At 41.4% G+C, this 20,830-nt stretch overlaps 2 protein-coding genes across 11 annotated transcripts in view; one reads left to right on the top strand and one right to left on the bottom strand.

Annotated features, from left to right (window-relative positions):
* The first annotated feature begins 259 nt into the window (after positions 1-259).
* On the top strand, positions 260-9,632 carry LOC110969954 (testicular acid phosphatase homolog). Of its 2 annotated transcripts, none has more exons than XM_051939758.1 (12): positions 260-647; positions 911-1,033; positions 2,135-2,230; positions 4,884-4,970; positions 6,002-6,157; positions 6,425-6,523; positions 7,355-7,450; positions 7,949-8,081; positions 8,372-8,454; positions 8,537-8,643; positions 8,918-9,099; positions 9,323-9,632. In XM_051939758.1, the coding sequence occupies exons 2-12, from the start codon at positions 944-946 to the stop codon at positions 9,430-9,432; spliced, it is 1,239 nt and encodes a 412-aa protein (XP_051795718.1). In that variant the 5' UTR covers positions 260-647; positions 911-943; the 3' UTR covers positions 9,433-9,632. The 2 variants fall into 2 exon arrangements, with proteins under 2 accessions (XP_051795718.1, XP_022075835.1); XM_022220143.2 differs by having other exon boundaries at positions 908-1,033.
* Positions 9,617-20,830, bottom strand: part of mybpc2b (myosin binding protein Cb) — a 25,024-nt gene continuing 13,810 nt past the window's right edge. For all 9 annotated transcript variants that reach the window (XM_051939748.1, XM_051939749.1, XM_051939752.1 and 6 more), the window contains 19 exons: positions 20,249-20,373; positions 20,008-20,113; positions 18,506-18,675; positions 17,938-18,103; positions 17,707-17,813; positions 17,582-17,611; positions 17,331-17,473; positions 16,008-16,167; positions 15,183-15,287; positions 14,031-14,219; positions 13,762-13,896; positions 13,426-13,593; positions 13,144-13,232; positions 12,670-12,865; positions 11,178-11,317; positions 10,796-10,955; positions 10,503-10,639; positions 10,063-10,249; positions 9,617-9,765 (listed from right to left, as the gene is read on the bottom strand). In XM_051939748.1, the coding sequence (XP_051795708.1) occupies positions 9,740-9,765; positions 10,063-10,249; positions 10,503-10,639; positions 10,796-10,955; positions 11,178-11,317; positions 12,670-12,865; positions 13,144-13,232; positions 13,426-13,593; positions 13,762-13,896; positions 14,031-14,219; positions 15,183-15,287; positions 16,008-16,167; positions 17,331-17,473; positions 17,582-17,611; positions 17,707-17,813; positions 17,938-18,103; positions 18,506-18,675; positions 20,008-20,113; positions 20,249-20,373 (2,539 nt within the window). In that variant the 3' untranslated portion in view covers positions 9,617-9,739. The remainder of the gene's footprint in view (positions 9,766-10,062; positions 10,250-10,502; positions 10,640-10,795; positions 10,956-11,177; positions 11,318-12,669; positions 12,866-13,143; positions 13,233-13,425; positions 13,594-13,761; positions 13,897-14,030; positions 14,220-15,182; positions 15,288-16,007; positions 16,168-17,330; positions 17,474-17,581; positions 17,612-17,706; positions 17,814-17,937; positions 18,104-18,505; positions 18,676-20,007; positions 20,114-20,248; positions 20,374-20,830) is intronic.

Raw genomic sequence — 20,830 nt, 5'->3', positions numbered from 1 at the left:
CTTCACACTCGCTAATCCCATTGTATCCCGTAAAGCTGCTTTGATACTAACAGATACTTACATGTGTGCAAAGTAAGGGAAAACACTCCAGGCCCTGTAATTTTGAGGCCCAACCCACGGCGGATGACATAGCAAGTTATAATGAGTGTTTGTGGCCCTGGGCCAGTGCCTAAGAGTGTACATGTGTGTTTATGCGTGTAGGAGTACAATCGGAAAAGCCAGGTGGGTGCATCTACTTTTAACCCATTTCCTCGTCACAGCGTTACTCCAAAGCTGGAGTGTCCTTAAGAATATGCGACTGCGGCTTCAAAGTGGAGCTATCTATATTTTGAGGGCCCGAACAAACTCAGCAATGTCTGCCAGTGTGGGCTGTCATGTCAGGAGCACAGCAGGGAATTGGCAGAGACAGAGATATGGACTCGAGTCGATGATGAAGTAGATTGGGACCAGAAATCCCTGAGGAGAGAGAGGGACAGACAGAGAGACGAGGTCAGGTAGGAGGGCTTTAAAAGCACCGCTTAACTTCACTGAAACATGCACTTAATGTCAGTCTGGGTATAGCTGAAGATTTGGGATGCACAGCAGCCTGCATCTGTCTGTGAATCACTTGACTGAAAAGAGCAAAATGTGTGAACAAGTATGCTGAGGTAAGTGCATATGCTAATTTATATGATTTGCTATTTCTGACTCCTAAAGGCTTTTTGTGCTGTTCATAATACTGCATTCTTGCATTGAATTTAAACCAGGATGACACAAAGTCTGGATAGTGAAAACATCACCAAACATGCACATAAATCTAAAACACAGATGTTGCACAGCTTTTGCTTCACTCAAACACCCAAGTAGTTTTCTTTTCTTAACTGGATTTGATATGTTCACTTTCCTGACATTTTCTCCCTAATATTAGCAGGGCAGCTTTGTAGAGGACGCAAAAATCATAAACATGCAGAGGTTCCAGAAGAGTTTGGCCTTTTTATTCCTCATGTATTTCACCTGCTTGACTGAGGCCCGAGAGCTGAAGTTTGTCGTAGCTGTAAGTTTCACCCACTTTTTTCCTCTCCTATTCAATAGTAATGCCGGCTGAGCATTTTATTGCAGTTTGATATTCATCCGTGTGAGAACCGGGCGCGATCACACACAAGATGTTTGCACAGTATTACCGACAGCATTTATTTGTCGTATGCAGTGATTTGAATGTAATCTGGGAGCTACTTTTGCTTTGCATTGTGCTGATTACACTGTATTTTTGTCCCCAGTGAGTATTATCACATTCACACTTTTTTTTTTTTGGTGTGACAAAGGATTACTTCGAGCCTAAACTCCAACGGTGTCGAGCATATCTCTCGCAGACACTACAGCTTTTTTCATAAACCTCTTTGCATAACACCACAATGCACGATTGAATTATTTCAGTGAAAATCACACATGTGCTTCCTATGATGTGACACTTTCTATGTATTTTGGTGAGGGTTTAAAAAAAACCTGTGATCTTAGATATCACAGAGGATCATCTGTTACTTTCACAGCTTAATCCATAGCTTAGCATTTATATTTATCGAAAGTAAGAGTGTAGTTTACTAGTCAAGTCCACGAAATTCCTGCATCTCCTCTGCAAATTTCTGTATGTCTACATTTGATTTCATTGAATTTTTGCACAAATCATGCATTATTTTTCACTGAATCCAGTTTAAATTAGTTTATGCTAAAGTTTAAGAAGGTGTTTTGGATCCAAAAAGACTGCAAGCATTTGAAAAATAACAATTATCCATAATGGCAAACCCTGACTTCACTTTGTGGCCGGCTTTACACTCAGGTTGCTTGTATAATAAGTCCACATTACTGTTGTGTTAACAGCAGTGAATCAGACGTGTCCATAATCCGGTTTGTGTTATGTCACCGCTCAGAAAGTGAGTCTTCAAGTTAATAATACTTGTGGAGCTGCTCCAGCATTTGTGTCTTGATGAGATCACCAGAGTGACTCTTCTGCTGTCTACTGTCCGCAATCACAGGTTTCTATTTAGGACTTCTGTCTCAGGGTGAATTTCTCCCTCAGCTACACAGCGGAATGAACAGACACAGCAGGGGCCAGCGTGGCGTCTGAATTTATGCGACACTATCTGTTCTGACTTTTAAGGTGTTCCGACACGGTGATCGATCGCCCATTGAGTCGTATCCCAGGGATCCACACGGGGAGGATGTGTGGGCTCAGGGCTTCGGACAGCTCACTGAGGTAACTTGATGTCAGTCTCTATGTGTGTCATGCAGGATTTTGTAAACAAAACTAGTAAATATGAAGAGCTTTTAGGTGCATAAAGAGCATAAAACCCCTCCATCTCACTGCTCATCCAGAACAGGGTCAGGTGTGCTGGAGTATGTGGGTTCAACAGTATACAAAAAGTCAACATGATTCTAAAAAACACAGTGATAAAAACCAAACATAATAGCATTTGAAAACAAGGAGAACTAAAAAAAAATAGACATAACATTTACTAAATGCATAAATTAGAAAATATAAGGCTGTGACGATGTGTTTTGTGAGATATTTTCGTGTTTTCCAACTAAAGCTCAACATAGCCCCGGCTTTCTTTGAGTTAGCTGGCTAGACTAAACCTAAAGCTCCAAGCAGAGAATCAACTTTCTTTGTTAACCAGGTTTCCTTCATCAGGTTCTTTGTGCGCTCTCTTAGAAGAGAGGCATTTGATGTGTCACTTGACTCTTCTTCTGTGCAAAATGAACAGATCATGTGCTGCTTCAGTCAAGAGGAACAGGTTGTTACAATGGGGAGCTATAAAGAATTTAGAACATTTACTACGGCATTGCTGCCACTGTAAAGAAGGCAGGCGAGGAATGCTCGTAGAAAAACGTTAATGATGCAAGTTAATATAAGAAATTTAGCACTCTAACACGACAGCTGCACATTAGAGCACCTAAACTTCATACATTTAAACAGAACAATTGACAAGTGCATTTGTGTCCATAATGAAGGAAACATCGAAATCCATTTAAGTTTTGGCCAAATCAAACTGAATGTAATAGAAATGAATTAAAGGACTAATCAATTTGCTAATCTGCGTTCTATTAGCGGCAGTACCAGCCATGTAAAGCTGAGCAGTAAATCAGAACCAAACATAGAAACATATTTATCCATTTTCTGCATCACTAACGGCATCCATGTAGTTCCCGTGGCAACGTGACACATACAGTTCACACTGCTGTAACTGCACCGCTTCACTCAGCTCAACAGATTTACAAATGTAACACTTTCCCTTTCAATATCGCTCATGGAGCATATGGTCGGGAGAAGAATAGGTGAAAGGGAGGCGCTGAATCCTGAACAGAACTTCTTCCAGAGCAGGCTAGCTGTACAGCATCAGTTTTCATGATGATCCAGAGCCACCTCTGTGACACTGAAATCTCTGATTTTAGACCCAAAATATGTGGCTAACACATTAATCTAGCTTTGACGAGGGGACATATTGAACAAAATTTCAATCTATAATTTAAAAAAAGCTCAATAAATTTTAACTTTATATAAAATTCAACTGGAGCGATGTACAGGAAGGCAATTTCTAAGCATGTATGCAGTCTAGGGATATTGCTAATCCTCAAATTATTAAAAATGAGTGAGGAATAAGGGCATTATTTACCTGAAAAGATACTTCCATAACTAATTGGAGAAATAGCCCAAATAGTCGCTAAAAAGCCACACTAGATAAAGGAAAACCATAGTCATCAAGCTCATTATTTAAATCAGGTTATATACAACCCCAGTCAGAATCAAATACAGAAATATCATATAAGCAAAAGTCCATTTAGTCAACAGAACCCCAAGTAAGAGTCAGAAATGAGAAAAAAAAATCTATTTCAGTATCCTAATGAAGAAAACCAAAAGGTCCTAAATTAATTCAGAAAAACTTCCAAATAGTATTTGTTCAAGAAAGGATCATTTCGCTCATTTTGGTGCATTTAAGTTCACTTCATTTCTTTCCATATCAGTTCTGTTCATCTCAAAGCAGCCTGGTTCATTTCACTTCATTTAATTTATTTTACTGCCATTCAGTTCAGTTTTTAGAGGTGTGGGTGAGTTCATGTAAGGTAGGGGAGTGTTGGGCAGGAGAGGCTGGTATGAGGAATAATGCACCTTAAAATGAGCCACGAGAAGAGAGGAGAAGAATGAAGAAGAGACTTATCTTGTGCAGTGTTCAACCATGGCACAGACATCCACCACTGTCCAAACAGGCCCACGAATTATATCCAATAGTCAGCAGCTCCTTATTGTCCAGAAACCTCCACAAATCCAACTGTTTTTTGGGTCCAAACTGCTCTGTTTACTTTGTTACTGTTTTAAAGCAAAGATGATCAAAAACTGGACTAGACTTCCATAGATTTCCTTTGTTTTCCACTCTGGTCTCCTCCATGTTTACTTTCTTAGCAGCAGCTCAGGTGTGTCTCCTTCATGACCTCACTTCCTCCCTTCATTTCCTGTCAGGTAGAAAAAAAAAAGTGCTGTCCTGTTCACAATAAAAGCACAACTCCAACCTCCTTTTGTATCTGGATGCACAAGCTTTACTGTCTAAATTACTGCAACTCACAATATTACATTATAAAACAAGTTTCTAATGGACTTAAAGCCTGTGATGGGAGAAAGGCTTGTCGTATAGAATTTTAATTAAATTCCTTTCTGCTGTGACATTGTTCTGCTCTCAGGCAATTAGCTGGTTTACAGTGGATAAACTTATTATTTTGTGCTCTCCGAGGCACAGACGGGGTGAAATTTGTTATTATATGTAAATAAGCGGAATCGGAGCATAAATCTGCCAAGTCTTCAGCGAAAAAGGTCAGATTCTACAAAAAATTAACTGTGCAGCCAATTTTCCTTTCAGCTGGGCATGAAACAGCAATTTGAGCTGGGCAGGTTTCTAAGGAGGCGTTATGGAGACTTCCTCAGTGAAGACTACAACAACAAAGAGGTAGGTCAGTCTGGACATGCGAGTATATAAATGCATGTCATTTATTTATTTATTGTCCTTGGTTGACCGATGTCCCGTGTGAGCCACAAGACAATCCTATTGTCACGTTTGCTCTTGTTCCAGCATGTGAAATCAAGTTCATGTATGGTCAGTCACCATCTGTAATGGCTGTAATCACATGAGTTAAAGAGCATGACTCATATTGGTCATATCAACATCATGGCCTTGTAAAGCGCTCAAACATGTGAGGTAATGTAGCCCCTGGGCTTCATGTACAGTGCAGTTGGCAGCATGAATGTAGCTTCCGTAGGCCCCAGGGCTTCACGCTCAGCATACTGCCATTATGGAGATATGGTTTCCCTCTTTTTTTTCCCTGCCTCTGTTTGTTTTTTTTAACACTCACTGCCTTCCTTTTACCCTCTCCCCCTCTATCCTTGCCTTCAGTCCTCTTCTCCCTCTCTTAAATAACATGCAATTACCACGAAAATAACAACTCCTCTTCAGTACCTGTCACCGGCAATTTGTCGGCCAAGTCTCAGTCAACTTGTACCGTACCTTTTCCCCCCTCGTGCTGCCATGTCTGCTTTAATTTCACAAAAGAGCGAGGGGGGGGGGAGCATTCTCGGTATCACAAGAACATCCAACCTTATCAGCGTGATTTACTGTGTGCAAAAACCTGACAAAGAGTGACAGAGAGATATAGACGAGCAAAGGCTGATGTCAGAAGAGATCACGGCAAGACGGATCTGTTCCCCTCCTCCCTCTCTCCTTCATTCGGCTCCCCTCCTCTTTAGGTTAAGGGAATACCCCAGTTGACTTGGGATAGCTCATCCGTGACACACTGCTCCTCCGCTGTGTGCGTTTATTTTCCATTTTTATTCAGTAAAAACTGTAAAACATCAGATGCAATCCTTCAATAAAGATCTAAACTGAGCCTTATTTGTGCGTTTGTAAGAAACAGAGTCGACGGTGATATCGGTGGCATGTGTGGTGGCAGAGGATGCTTTTTGATGCCGTGATCTCTCCAACAGTTATATGTGAGGAGCACCGACTACGATCGCACTCTGATGAGCGCCCAGGCCTGTCTCGCTGGAATGTTCCCCCCAACCAGACGCCCGCCTCCCATCATGCCCCAGTTACTGTGGCGGCCTATTCCAGTGCACACCATCCCCAGGGCCCAGGACAAGGTGGGCTGCTGAGCCACATAAATATTTCCTTTTCACACATCAGCCATGCGCAGCTGAAAACAAACTCGTTAAAGTTCACCGGAGTGTTTCGCTGCAGCTTCACAGTGCAGTCTGCCTCCACCTCGGCTGTGAAGCTGGCGAGCCGAAGCTTCCCCACCATTCTAAAGTGTGAAACCAACATTTAATTGTGCCCTGAAGACTTGCAGCGCCTGCAGTAAATGTACATTATATCCACTGATGATGTGCTGTTGTTTTCAATCTCTCAAGCTGCTCAAGTCTCCAGGCAAAGACTGCCCAAAGTTCAGGGCACTGATGACGGAGACCTTCGAGAGCGAACCCTACCAGAGGTTCCTCAGAGCTCACCAGGTGAGAAGAACCTCAGTAAGAGACCGATTCTAAATGTGTGTAGCTCATCTCAGCATCTGCTCAATGACGCCAATCGTCGGCTCACAGCTCGTTTTGTGTTCACTTTTCCATGAGTCATGTGCGTGTTGTGCAGTGAAAACTTACTTGTAACCGCCCCTTGTTTGACAAAATCAGATTTCTCTCATTAAAAATTGCCAAGAACATCTCTTTCCTTCTTATCAGCTGCTTCTGTTCTACTTTTTCATGCCTTTAATTTGCTAAATTAACCAACGTGGCAAAATGCACATCGCAGTAAAATATATAGTTCACAGTTGCTGGTGCCAACGCAATCAGCACCTCCAGTGGACGTGTTAGTTATGCTGTAGACATCATGTCCTCTCAGTGATTTTCTCACGCACGGTGACTCCAGTGCCTACAAAAAGCTGCACAGTGCAATTTCTCTCACATTCTCAGAGTCACTAATTAACGGTTGGATTGAATTAGATTAAGAATTACAATAAAAAGCTTTTAATTAAACTGAGTCCCATGTGCTGCCTATTAAGGTGCTGTATGAGATCAGGGCCTCCTGTGCTGAATTTTAACACCCTCTGCTGGAGGCAGAGTACCTGCAAGGTATATGTAGGAAGCAGTGGTGGAAATTTCACCTTACAACAGTCACTATGTTAGATTTAAGTTTAGTAAATTAAGCAGCTAGTATGTGCAATTTTGAATCATAAATACCTAAAAGTAGATATTTAAGCAGTATGCCTACAAAACCAATCACAATAAAGGTTAATATTGCTCTAAAATTATTCTTAGTGCATCATTCTTATTGTTTTCTTTACCTTTCAGTACTTTGTGGAGGGACTGTCCAACCACACCGGCTACCCCGTGCCCAAGCTGGTTGGTAAAAAAATCTGGAGAGTCTACGACACCCTCAACTGTCAGGTATTTCAAAGCAAGCACATCAACAGACGCACAAACACTAAGAAGCGTGTTTACTACCTGTATTGTTACAAATTCTTCAATTACTGACACAAGCAGCAGCTGCAGAGCACGGGGAGCGAAACAGAAATAGAAGAAGAAGAAGAAGAAGAAGAAAGCTCAATCTGCCTTCTTCGACACATCTGCAGAGAGATGGGGTTGGGGGGAAGGAGACGAGAGCGTGGGGAAATCATTTTTATACATGCAGTAAGACATGAATAGGACAAAATATTGAAATGATAATTAAAGCATTCTGAGATGGGTGGATTCTAGGCCAGGTTGAATACGCTCATTCACACTTGCAAAATGAGCATCTGTTATCTTCAGCTCGGCGCTAAAAATAGACGGGATAATAAAAACTATGAAATGCAGTCGTTTAAAGCCCTCTTTGTTGCCATTCTTGTGTTGTGTAATGTGATTATTAGCGTGATGCGGGGTAATGAATGCTCTTTTCTCGCGCAGAGGATCCATAACTTGACTCTCCCACGCTGGGCCACCCAAGACGTCCTGGACACCCTGAAGAGAATCGCATCCTTTGAGGTCATGTACAGCATCCTCAGTCACAAGCGGAAAGAGAAGGCCAGGCTCTCGGGAGGTGGGGAAATTACATTAGAGGCTGTTAATTTAAAGCACTATTTCGAGGGGAAAAAAATGTTATGAGAGAATAAAAGCTCTGTATCTAATGTGACTGCTGGCCGAGGCTTTGTTTATGCCCCAGACGGTGTAAAGTGTAGGGTCGGGATTCCCAAAAGAGTATTAGTGTCTGTGAGCTAATGGGACAAAGATGATTATAGCGCTGAGACAAGATGCTCAATAAGGCCAAAGGAATGTGTTGGTATCTGAGAAAAATTCATTTGCTCTGTTGACACCGTGTTAATTTACCAGGGGTCCTGCTGAATGCCATCCTGAGGAATTTCTCTAAGGCTGTCGAAGAAGGGAGCCCTCTCAAATTCATTATGTACTCAGCTGTAAGTCCATTGTTTGGGCACATACACAGATTTATAATCTCCCCTGCAAACGGCTCTTTCACATCCTTGTTCCTCATTCCAGCACGACTCCACACTCATCACCCTCCAGGCAGCTCTGGACGTGTACAACGGCCTTCTTCCTCCTTACGCCGCCTGTCAGCTCTTTGAGTTCTACCAGGAGAATGATGGGTAATGACTCCCATCCAGTTTTATTTCATGCACTTTCCTCCATGCATTTCCAAGTATAGTATCTGGGTCGCATGCCCCAAAAAGCACCACCACATTTTGAGTTATTGCATTCTAGCGTCGAGCCGCAAATACATTTCCTTTTTGGTTTTTGATGGGAATTTGGCAGCCGTCCAGGATCGCGTTGGCCAAATCAGCACATGATACAAACCTGATTTACATAACACTCACCAGAACTGTGTGCCATCTCATTGTGTTCCTCCTAATAATGACCCAGATCCTATTCTCTGGAGCTGTATTACCGAAATGAGTCCTGGCGCGACCCGTACCCCAACCATGTGCCAGGCTGCAACGGGCTCAACCCCTGTCCTTTGTCCACGTTCACTGAGCTGGTGAGGGACGTGATGGCTGAGCACTGGGAAGGCGAGTGCGGATTCAGGACCAAATGGTCAAGCACAGGTGAAAAACTCGACATTCCTGATCCTCTTCCCACACATGTTCTGGCACCGTTAAGGGCTCACTGCAACATGTTTGTTCCTGTTGTCACTTTGGGGACCAGTGTGAGGATTTTCACAACAGACTGCCTGACTTAAAAAAAAACAAAAAAAAACATCACGGCTTTTGGAGCTCTTCCAAGTGCCCCACATTTGTGTACCTAAACAGAATTTTTTGTCTCCCGCAGGTGTAATCACAGCGCTTGCAGTGGCAGTGGGACTCCTGGCAGTGGCGCTGTTGTTCAGTTTAGGGGTGGCGATCCACAGGCGGAGAGCACGCTACTCCAGGGAGGTGTAGTGCAGGCTGTTTACACATGTGCCAAAAATACAAAAACATGCTTCCCAGCTGTGGAAAACAGCCCGAATAATAACTGTGCGCTTTAATAATTTAGCTCGTGAGTGTGGGAAATTAGGCAGCCCTTCTGAATTCATGAATTATGTCTGTACGATGATCAAGAAAGTCATTTTAAACAGAGAAATAAATTATATTCAAACATTTTTTAGCAGGCATGACTACATTTTATTTAATTCACTTGTGACAGTGTCGACTCTACACAGTGACATTCACTGTTCGTATAACTTCACATTCTTCGCTGTTCGGTTTCTCACTTCTTCTCCGGGTCTACGGCAACTGTGGAATAACAGGACACAAGATGAGTGTTAGGTTTTGTCGAAATAAGAACAAACGCAACGGCGAATACTGTGCTGCTATATATTTTGGTAAGAATATGACACCGTTTTCAAATTCACACTCACTCTGCCATTTCTCGCAGCTGTCAGCTTTTTTGCTTTGAGCATCTCTTACATAACAAAAACCAAACACCTACTGTAGTAATTGTCTCTGTTCAGCAGAAGCAAACAGACATGTCTTGCACTCAAATTAGCAAAGCTCCTCCTCCTTCATCTGCTGCCTTCTGTCTGTTCTTACCTCGGACGTCCAACTTGCACTCCACTTCATCCTTGCCCAGCTCGTTGACAGCCATGCACGAGTATTTTCCTCCGTCGAAGGTGCTCGGCTTACGAATGTTCAGGGTCAGCACTCCTTGGTTGTTCTGCATCAAGTACTTGGGATCCTCACCAATGATCATTTTGTTCTTCATCCAGGTAATCTTAGGCTAAAGCACGAAAAAACAGGCACAATAAAACCGCTACAATTACATGAAGGAGATTTTCTTTTTGTGTCCTGCTTCTTGTCCTAATCAGGTTGCTGCTAAATATGATCTTTGATAAGAAAAACAGAACAAACAAAAAATAAACTAGCGAGTGTAAGTTTTTTATAGCAAACATCAGGCTGCAATCTGCTTATGACAAGTGGCAGCTTCCTTCTGTGTATCACGCTCCACAGACTATTTTAAGATGCACGTTCACCTTGGGGAAGCCTCTGACAGCGCAGCTGATGGCGGTGCTGTAACCGGCCACTACAGATCTGTCCACCAGGGGCTGAGTAAACTTGGGCACACAGGACACTTCTTTCTCCTTGTAGGGGTTTGGTTTGTACTCCAGACCTACGGCGAAGGGTGAGAGGGCAGGAAAACGCTGACAACTCCCGTAAATCAGTGCAGAAAGGTGGCCCATTTCACATAACACAACCGATGCTTGTGTAAAATGCTCTTACAAACACAGACAACCCACGCATATTGCACATAAGCCCGTTGTCACACCTGTCTTGGCAATGACAGCCGTGTTCTTGCTGTGTCGCGGCTCCTCGCTCAGGCCGCAAAGGTTTTCACTGTAGACGCGGAACATGTATTCGTTGCCCATGATCAGATCGGAAGCTGTGCAGTTTGCCCGTCTGTTATGCTCATAAACGGTGAACCACTCCTAAAGAGAGAGAAAAGGGTGACATTATAGTGTCACAAAAGCATTAAAATCATAAACAAAAGGTCCTCAAACAGAGCACATAGACTAAAGAGTGTCAGTATCAAACACTGGCCAGGTCATCTCAGCATTACTGTTAAGCCGCAGGCCTGAACTGGATATTTTAGCAGGTTAATGCGGAGGTGATAAAGGGTTGAAACGCAACACCCTTCTTCCTTCTCTCACCTTGGTCTTCATGTCTGCTTTCTGGATGGTGTATCCAGTAATGTCACAGTTGCCGTTGTCCTTGGGGGGCTCCCACTCCAGAGCTGCATTGAAGCCCCAGACGTCCGTCACCTTCACATTCAGAGGAGGCCCAGGTTTATCTGTTTGAGACAAAAATCATTTGGTACGTTCCACTTGGTGTCCTGCACTGTTTTTTTCTTTACTTGTGCACTGTTCTTTCAATTAACAAACTGTTAAAGGTCCCATACGATGGAAAACCATTTTACTGTGTTTTGTAAGGCTTTTAAACTTCTAGCTGTAAAACAAAAGCTATGAGAATATGAAGACACTTACTGCTGGTGTTACTCCTCTCAACTAGACGGCCTCCCTCTTTTACAAGCCAGTAAGAATTTTATTCAGCTTCTTAGTAGGAACTGAGGAACAAATAGTCCTGGAGGTAAATTTTTTTTATAATCCTGCCTTCTCACTTCACCTGAGGTGACTGACAAATTTGCCTCACACTTCACTAGATTTCTTTGCGTTTCTTGAGCTACACCTGCTAAAAGGCCTTGAACAAAGCAAAAATGTTCTGCTATTGACTACAAGAGTGAACACAAGAGTCCTTGTGCACTCCCAGCATCTAAAGAACTGAGGATTCAGTCACTTTGATTGTTAGTGACAATGTCTCCATATCAAAAGGAAAAAAAATATCCTTAGTGTTGCCACATTGTGCAGCTAATGTGGCTAACATTACCATTAGCTTTGACTGTACGCCCACAGGTCAAATATGAAAATTTAAGACAGATTTTAATCAAGTGAACAGGGTCTGGTTGTGGGTTGCTGTGTTTTCATGTCTCCCGTTGTGCTTTAGACACACTAAACTTAGCCAGTGTTACATCTGTTTGCTTCTCTCCTGCTCTCTGTGCTCACATATACTGCATTTTAATACATCCAAACTCCCGTCAAAGCTGTTCTCATACATATTTTTCTCTTTTTTGTTGTCAGGCAATAGAACGTGGTTAAAACAGTGACTGAATCGCAGCCCCTTTAAGACTTCATGTTAACCAGCAGTAATTGAGAGTCATTTCCGAGCTGCTGCTCTGCATTGCTAAAATACAGATTTCACAATTTTTTTCAAGTTAGAAACACCCGCTGTGCTATGAATTCGACAGTATTTCCATATAAAACAATCACTCAGAGAGAAAGTTAATAAAGGCTCCAGAATATTCTGGTGTGCTATCAGCTGTTTTGCTCCTCGCTGTCAACTACAGATGCAGAGAGAGTCTTTTTCTTGAAGGAGAAATAGACATTAGTATTTAAAGCTAAAGACTCTGAAACAGGACTAAAACTAGGCTTATACAGTCATGGTAAAATGAACCATCTTTGCAGTATTTTGAGCTGAAAAATTCAAAGTCACATTCTGAGCACATGTGATTTTCATTCGTTAAAATATGGGACATTTAAAAGAAATATTCTCTCTGTCATAAGTGATCTAGTGTGTTGGCAGCCCTACCAACAATCCTGATTTCAATGGTGGCCCTGTCCTCCATGTTCTCAATCTGTAGAACCAGCTCATATTTTCCGGAGTGCTCTCTCTCTGCTGAGCGAATGAACACGATGCTGTCCACATTCGAGTTACGGACGTTGACCATCTTGGGGTCAATGGGTTGACCATCCTTGTACCAGGTTGCGACGGGGCGTGGTTTACCCTGTGGCACAAAAGCATGATCTACTGTTAAAAATACAATGGATTTTCTGCCAGTTATTTTGCAGAATTATGTGACATTTCATCTTCCAAAATGATTGATGGCACATAACTGAAAAACCTGTTTTCTAGCAGTGGATATTTTCTCATGCCTGTTTCTATTTATGAGGCAAAACAGGAACAGAGCTACTGTGAGATATTTTTAAGGATCTGTCTTTGTTCATTGATAATTATTGATTTATGATTTTATTATATAATCTTAGGTAACAAAGCCTCTCGAACCTGGAAAGGGACTACCAAGTTGATCTTTTCTCCAACTCTCCTGATGTACTTTGTTCTCAACTCGCGAGGAAGGCGGATCTTTGGATGTTCTAAAGCAGAAACAAGCATTGCATTAAAACAGGAGAGATCTCATTAAAAGATGCAGCATGATACTATGAAGGCATAAAGCACTAGCCTACACAAACATAACAAGCACTAAAAAAAAACTCAACTCAAAATGCAAAACTGCTTCACCGGAATATGGTAAGTACTTTTTCCCACATCTAACCCCGACTGACTCACCAACGATCTCCCGGATGGTGACGGGCTGTGACAGCGTAGCAGGAGGACTGCGTCCAGCGATGTTTACTGCCACCACCCTGAAGTTGATCTTTTCTCCCACGGGGAGGTTACGCACCACAAATCCCTGCCTCTCACAAAGTTCCTGGTTTGCCACCACCCACTCGGTGTCTAAAATAAAAGAGAATTGCATGCAGTAAATCACAGTGAGTGGGATTTGAATCTTGTTACTTATCCTTTTGTTCTTTTGTTATAGATTTTCATCATGACAGTGCATAATCTGTTTTTCAGTTGTCCGTCAAGCGGGCACATTGTAAACACAATGTGTGGTCTCATCACCTCCTTCCTTGCAGTATTCAATAACGTAGCCGTCCAGGCCCCCAGCTCCAATCCTCTCTGGGGCCAGCCACCTCAGGCTGCATGTGCTATCTGTCACATCGTGGACTGTGAGGCGCGTTGGCTCGCTAGTTGGGGCTGAGGGTGACAGAGAGAGAAAGAGAGAATCAAGAGAATCACTGACGGGTTTAGCCGGAGCAGGGTGATGTTCAAAGGGAGGGACAGGGAGAAGCGGAGGAAGAGGAAGTAAACATGGCAGATGTGGAACATACCAATAGGCATGAAGGGTTTGGAGTTGAGGCTCGGCGGAGACAAGCCGATGCTGTTGACAGCAAACACCCTCATCTCATACAGAATTCCTTCAATCATCCTCTTAGCCTCGTAAGTAGTGGATTCATAAACATCAAAGTTGAGCTTTGTCCATCTGGAGGAGCCTTTCTTCTTCCTCTCCATGAGATAACCTAATAGAACACAGTCAGAGTGGGTAGAATAATAATTCAAGTCAAAATACATAGCTTTAAGTATCACTTTTTAGACGTTCAATACATGTTTCATAAGCTGCATTGTACACACCGGAAAAAATGCCCCTCTCAAAACAAGAGAAAAAAAACTTATTTCAAGGAACTTTTACTTGAAATAAGTGAAAAAAATCTGCCCATAGAACAAGTGAAAAATGGCTTGGTATCATTTCTTGAAATAAGATATGATATTTAGAACACTGAGATCTTAAAATTAGCTGGGAAAACTTATTTTAAGCTATATTTTACCAGGATTGTCAAGCTTAGGTGCCTTAACCCTCCTGTTGTCCTCATTTACAGCAAATTTGGCAAGAAATAAAAATTTAAAAAATAAAAATTGGAATTATTTTCAAAAAATGAATAAAAATCTTCAAAAAAAATCCTAAAAATATCTGAAGTGATTCCATATATATCAGTAAAACTTCTAAAATTTTCTTTAAGAACATTCAGAAAAAAATCAACCAAAATCCAGCGAAATTCGCTGGATTTTGGTTGATTTTTTTCTGAATGTTCTTAAAGAAACATTTTTTTAACGTCTCTTTTTTTTCCCATCAAAAAATGTTCAAAAATTTCCCCCAAAAATGTTGAAAATCTGAAAGTTTTCACTGTGAAAATATTTTTCCTCACATTTTCAAACTGTAAAACGGGTCAATTTGACCCACAGGACAACATGAGGGCTAAAGCAAGATAATTTCGAGATTGTTTGACTTAAGAAGATATTAAGATACATTGTCTTCAAAAAAGTCCCTCCATCTTGCTGAAATGTTACTTGTTAAGTGAATTTACATTAAATCATGTGGGATGAGACATTTTGACCAAAAATAAGACAAATAAACTTGGTAAGATTTTGAGTTTTTGCAGTGTAGAAGTTTGTACAAAAAGGTGGAGACAAAATCCATCATTTACCTTTGATTGGTGCACCACCATCGAATTTAGGAGGCTCCCAAACGATAGTGGCACAGTCCTCTCCCACTGTCGTACATTTGACATTCTCAGGGGGGTCAGGCACATCTAAAACAAGATTGCATTAGTCTTAACAAACATCAAGAAAGTTTAAATTTAGCAGATAAAAGTGGTGAACACTGTTTTAGTGTAAAACAAGCAGCACGTTGTGTTGGTTACTACGAGTTTGCACCAGCTGATATTTTACTGTAAAATCTTCACTCACCTAGCCTAGCCGCGCTAGACAACCCACAGCAACCAATTTAATTCTCTGCCAGGGTGGGTCTAGTTACCCTCCATAAGGCTCGAGGCTGGACTCTCCTAAAACTGGCCGGACCAATCACCATGAAGTGTAGAGTCAGAAGGCGGGCGTAACTCAGTGACGACAGAGGCGCGACGATTCTGACAGAAACAACCGGAAACAACTAGCCTAGTCGTGCTAGACAACCCACGGCAACGAAATTAATTCTCTGCCAGGGTCGACAACAAAAACGACAACAGTCGTTGAGCTCCATTAGCACCGACTCTGAATAATCTTTCTGTTAACATGTCTGTAATATACTTGAGCTTCACCCATTGACTGTATAAATAAGGCTTCACAGAACTGCCGCATCCTCTGATTTCCGGCGCTCTAGGAGCCTATTCGTTGCGCTGATTGGTTGTATACCTACCCAATTGCTACACAGTGATTTGATAGACAACCTTTTAGCCCGCCTCCCTCCCTGTCGTGCGTGCCTAGACCCTTGTGCCTTCAGAACATGGGTCAAGCAGGGCTAGGCTATCACTCACCTACAATCTTCACAAACAGCACAGCCTTGTCCTCTCCAGCAGGGTTGGTAACACAGATGGTGTAGTTGCCCTCATCGTCTCTTTCTGCCCCCTCTATGACAAAGCAGCTGAGGTCCTTCCTGGACTCCACTCTCACGCGCCCTTCAGTGTCCGTGATTGGCTAACAAACAGGAAATTGTGGTGGTTAAGCACCATTAACTTTCACCAAGTAATGCGAGTTGTCAGAGGACATCAGTTTGGTTCAAACAGCTCCAGATAATATGGTCCATGGGTAAGAAAGAGTTTATCACATACTGGTGCTTTGTCAAGACTCCTTAATGTCACATTTGAGTAGACTGGGTACCCTTTAACTTTTCAGTGTTTATAGTAGTCCAGTCCAGACTACAAATGTGGGAAAGCTTCACTTTTCTCTGCTGATGATGTCACTTCTTTGCAAGCAACAAAAAGATTTCCTCATTACATGTTTAATGTTGTGCAAATGTGTATTTTAATCCAGATTATGACCTTTTCCTAACCTTAACCGGGCAGTTTTGGTGCCTTAACAGTCTGAGGGCACAACATGAACTTCAGCCTCCTGGGTGACAGTGTGGTAATATTACATTACCTGCACCCATCCAAACTCCTAATGAGGTTGTTTTAAACTGGAAGATCCCCTATATGTCTAATGGTGTCGAATATTAATGCAGGTGGAACTGACACCAAAGGACAACTTGTGCATGTCTCTGAAACACAAGCAGCTTTGACAAAACAGCAATATCTGACACCCTGGGAATTAAAATGGGTTGGAAGGCCACCAGTGGTCTCTGGTATGATTATATGGTAAAGCAAGAAGCAGGGAACCATTCTCCCTCGGCACAGATGTACATCTTTTCCTAAAGGGGCACTTTGGCTGTCTGAACAAAACAACAGAGACAGTACCTTTTTGTTTTCTCTCTTATGCTGCCAACTGTCTGTGGACTTAAAATCACCCATTTGTTGGGCCAAATCTCAGCTGAACAGAAGTTTTGTTTAGTTAGGCAGCATTTAACTGGAGCCCAGTAGGGGAGGAAGAGGATATAGAGAGCACAGACTCAGAGAAACAAGACAAAGGCCTCACTGCAGTAACAGAGTAGCCAGATTGTCTGGCAGCCTTCCAGTTAACAAGGACGCTATGCTATGTTGAAGTCATGTTATCTGACCAACTTATGTATAATAAATGCTTTTATCTGTAATGTGTGCACTTCTGTCAAGTAATGCAATCCTAATCATTAATGTGGCAATGCATACAGTATTAATCTATTAAGCAGCATGTCAGACAAACAGTAAAACCTGCTGCATCCTCACTTTATCTCCTTTGGACCAGACCACAGTAGGTGCTGGCTCTCCTGTGATCTCCACATCCAGACGGAGCTTGTTTCCTGCCACCACGATGATGGTGTTTTGGGAGACCATGTTTCCAGTGGTGTCCAGGTGGATCTTTGGAGGATCTGGTTAATGTACAACATACAAAGAGAGAGAGACAATGCGATATAGGTTTCTTGTACGCTATGAACTGTACATGCTTTTTTTGAGTAATGAAAATTGAGGCTACATACCTTGTCTAGGCACATAGTCGATCTTAATTTCTGTTTTGAGAGAGAAAGAGTTGACATTATTACCCAGGCTGCTGGTGATTAATGCACCCACAATAGCACCTTTGTAATCATTCTGTCTTTCTCACCCAAGAAGTTCAGTTTGGCAGAAAGTGACAGAGCATATCCGTCTGGAACAAATGTGTAGTCTCCGGCATCCTCCGGCTTCACATCATCAATAGTCAGTCGGTGGAACCTGAAACAAGCGACAGAGAGGTTGTGATGTAGGGAAGACATTCCCCTCAGGAAACAAAGACACCGTGCAGAAAATGTATAACAGAAATCCCACTAATTTCTCTAAAGCCTTTGTGTATTTGCACCTTCCGATATGAGTCATTTTGATGCGGTCGCTTGGCAGGACCTCCACTCCATCTTTGTACCACTTTCCTGTGACCTTGTCATCAGACACTTCACACTTGAACATAGCCTGGTCTGTTGCCCTGACTGTCAGATCAGCGATGTCCTGCAACACCTCCAGTTCCTTTTCTGAATAAGACATTTGAAACCACAGGAGGACAGATCAGGCAGGAGACAGAGGATGTGAAGGTGTAAGGGGGGAGAGAGAGGATAAAGTTCATGATGGTAGCATCTTGACACCCACTGCCATGAGTTGTTACTTTGTTTATCAGAGAGGCGTTAAGCCCTCAGGCCAGCAGTTAAATTCAGCTGCAGCCTCGGCACTGAACAGCATATAGTACATTTAAATGACAGAAAACTTGGACTGGTTTTAATGCATTTAAATAAAATGCAGACAGTACACTGCTTTATTGTCATTTTTAACACTGATCTAAAATCATTACTATTGTTAGTTTCAAAAGTTTAAAAAAAAAATGCTACAATCACTCAAAACTGGAAGAAAAGTGGGATTGTAATATTTTCTTGTGGTACCTTCCACCTCCAGCTCTCCTTTGGTGTGCCCCCCATTTGTCCAGGCGTGGTACATTCCAATGTCTTCCAGCGTAGCCTCCTGAATGATAAGAGTGTGTTTCTTTCCATCTTTCTTGAAGCGATACTTTGTGGAATCTTTCTCTTTGTGAAGCTCTTGATCCTCAAAGTACCTGAACATAAATACAAAATAAGATCTCTTTAAAAAAAAAAAAAAAGTTGTCACTGCTAACACTAATCACATTTAGAATCCACATGGTAATGTTTCTACTTTTTAGTGAGTACTAATACATCATTTAGGAAAATATGAAAGGTTTTGTAATCAGCAGTAGAGAACTACAAGTGTAGCTACATGTACTATGTTAAAGACATTATGTTTATCATCTATTACACATATTTGTTTGTCACTATTTCTGGCAAAAATAACTCATAAGAGACAAAAAAATGAATATAAAAATCATAGAGACAGAAACTGAGCTTTAAATATGGTTGTTGAATGCAGACATTAAAGCGACTGAGCATGGACAGTAAATCCACAGTGTGATAAACTGAGGGTTTCAAGCATGTCCTGCTCACATTTTTGAAATGACCAGAACCCAGAGACCTTACAAAACATTTTATTCTGATATAGGTTGACAAGCTCAGCTGATCTGTACAACATGCTGCTGTGCAAAGGCACTTGTTTGAAGAACAAGGTAATTTGTAAGAAGAAGCTGAACTGTGTTCTGGTTTGGATGAAAGCTGTACATTAAGTTAGGAAGAGCTTGTACTCTGAGAAAAAATAAATAAAGAAGATTAAAAAAAACAACAGTAGTATTGTAACGCCATGGTGCCAAAACAATACTGCAAAATAATCATCTTGTAAAAATGTGTCATTATATTTTCTAGCCTAAATCTCTCATCATGTCCCATTTCATGTTATTTTTTACATTTATTTTTGAGCTTTTTGATGATTAAAAAGAAACATAAAAAATATAATAGCATACATATAAACAGATTAACTGCATTTTGACTGAATGCCAATGCTATAGGTTATATACATTGACTAAAAACATACATTCAACATCTTGCTGTGAAAATGTCTATAATTTTATAAGATATCTCATATAACAAACAAATTGATGAAAAAAAAACAGAACCAATAACCCTTTTTCTGTGAATTGTCACTAATTGTATCTAATTTTATATCTACCATATTAAACATGCATTTATTAGCCTCCTGTCATTACAATATGTATATGTGAGATTACACTAAATCTGCAAATGTAGCTTAGGAGGATTTTCATGTTAATAAAAACCTTTTTCTAAAAATAAACAAAATTTCATGGTTATTGACAGTTTTAACGGTATTTTAAATTAGACATGTATAGTCAGTCTATTTTGTAACTATATTGATATTTTCATACATTTCAAAAATCTGTATTTTAAAAATGAAAAAAAATTGCCATTAAACTGCAGATTTTTTTTTACAGTGTATGTTGCCAAATACTACAACATTTACTGACCACATGACATGAGCGCCTTCTTCTGACACCTCAATCTCAAACTCCACTCTTTCTCCCACAACCACATGGTAGTCGTCCATGAGTTTGGTGATGGTCACCGGGGGCTCTGGACAGATTCGGGGGAGGTGATAAAATCCATGAACCGAAAGTCTGTACAGTGTGTAATATGTTTTTGGTTTTTTTTTTTGCTGTAGTCTCAGATTGCTACTGCTGACAAACTATCAAAAAAGAGATTGTGCACCTTTGACAAACACCTCTGTGAAACACTTGTCCTCTCCAACCACACACTCATACGCAGCATCATCGGCCAGGGTCGTCTTATTGATGGTGAGTGTTCTGATATTCCCGTTTGACTCCATGACATACCTTGAAAAGTGACAGATGACATATCAAAGTAAACGATGTCTGGGTCAAACAGTGTTGAAGTGTTCCCTTGTTAAAAAACAAATGCCTTCAAAACATCCACTCTATATTCACTGTAGCTAACAGGACCTTCACATTTAATTTGATTTATAGTGTAACTTCTGCTGAATTTTGCCTCACAGACCGACTTAATGTGCTTCAGTTTTCTGCTGGGCCCTAGAATTTGTTTACATCAAGACCTTTAAATGTAGAAACTGAGGCTTTTGTCCTGGAGGTGTATCTGCATTAGTGTACTTGGGGCATAAGATGTCTTGGCAGTGCGACTTAACCCAAAGGGAGGGCCCTTATGACTGCCTAAAAATAAAACACGATGATGGCAGCCTCATTTCCCTGTATGACTTTGCGCTGTGGATAATTATAGCTTGATATTTTTAAAGCACTGCCCATCAACTTCATCTGA

This window comes from Acanthochromis polyacanthus, chromosome 19 (assembly GCF_021347895.1).
Source record: "Acanthochromis polyacanthus isolate Apoly-LR-REF ecotype Palm Island chromosome 19, KAUST_Apoly_ChrSc, whole genome shotgun sequence".
Lineage (NCBI taxonomy): Eukaryota > Metazoa > Chordata > Actinopteri > Pomacentridae > Acanthochromis > Acanthochromis polyacanthus.
This window is presented reverse-complemented; position numbering and strand designations above follow the sequence as displayed.

Bases quoted from the DNA above. Each gene is read 5' to 3' on its own strand.
- LOC110969954 (XM_051939758.1), top strand. From the start codon at position 944: ATGCAGAGGTTCCAGAAGAGTTTGGCCTTTTTATTCCTCATGTATTTC. The intron at 2,231-4,883 runs GTAACTTGATGT...TTTTCCTTTCAG, and splicing joins GCTTCGGACAGCTCACTGAG to CTGGGCATGAAACAGCAATT. The intron at 8,082-8,371 runs GTGGGGAAATTA...TTAATTTACCAG, and splicing joins GAAGGCCAGGCTCTCGGGAG to GGGTCCTGCTGAATGCCATC.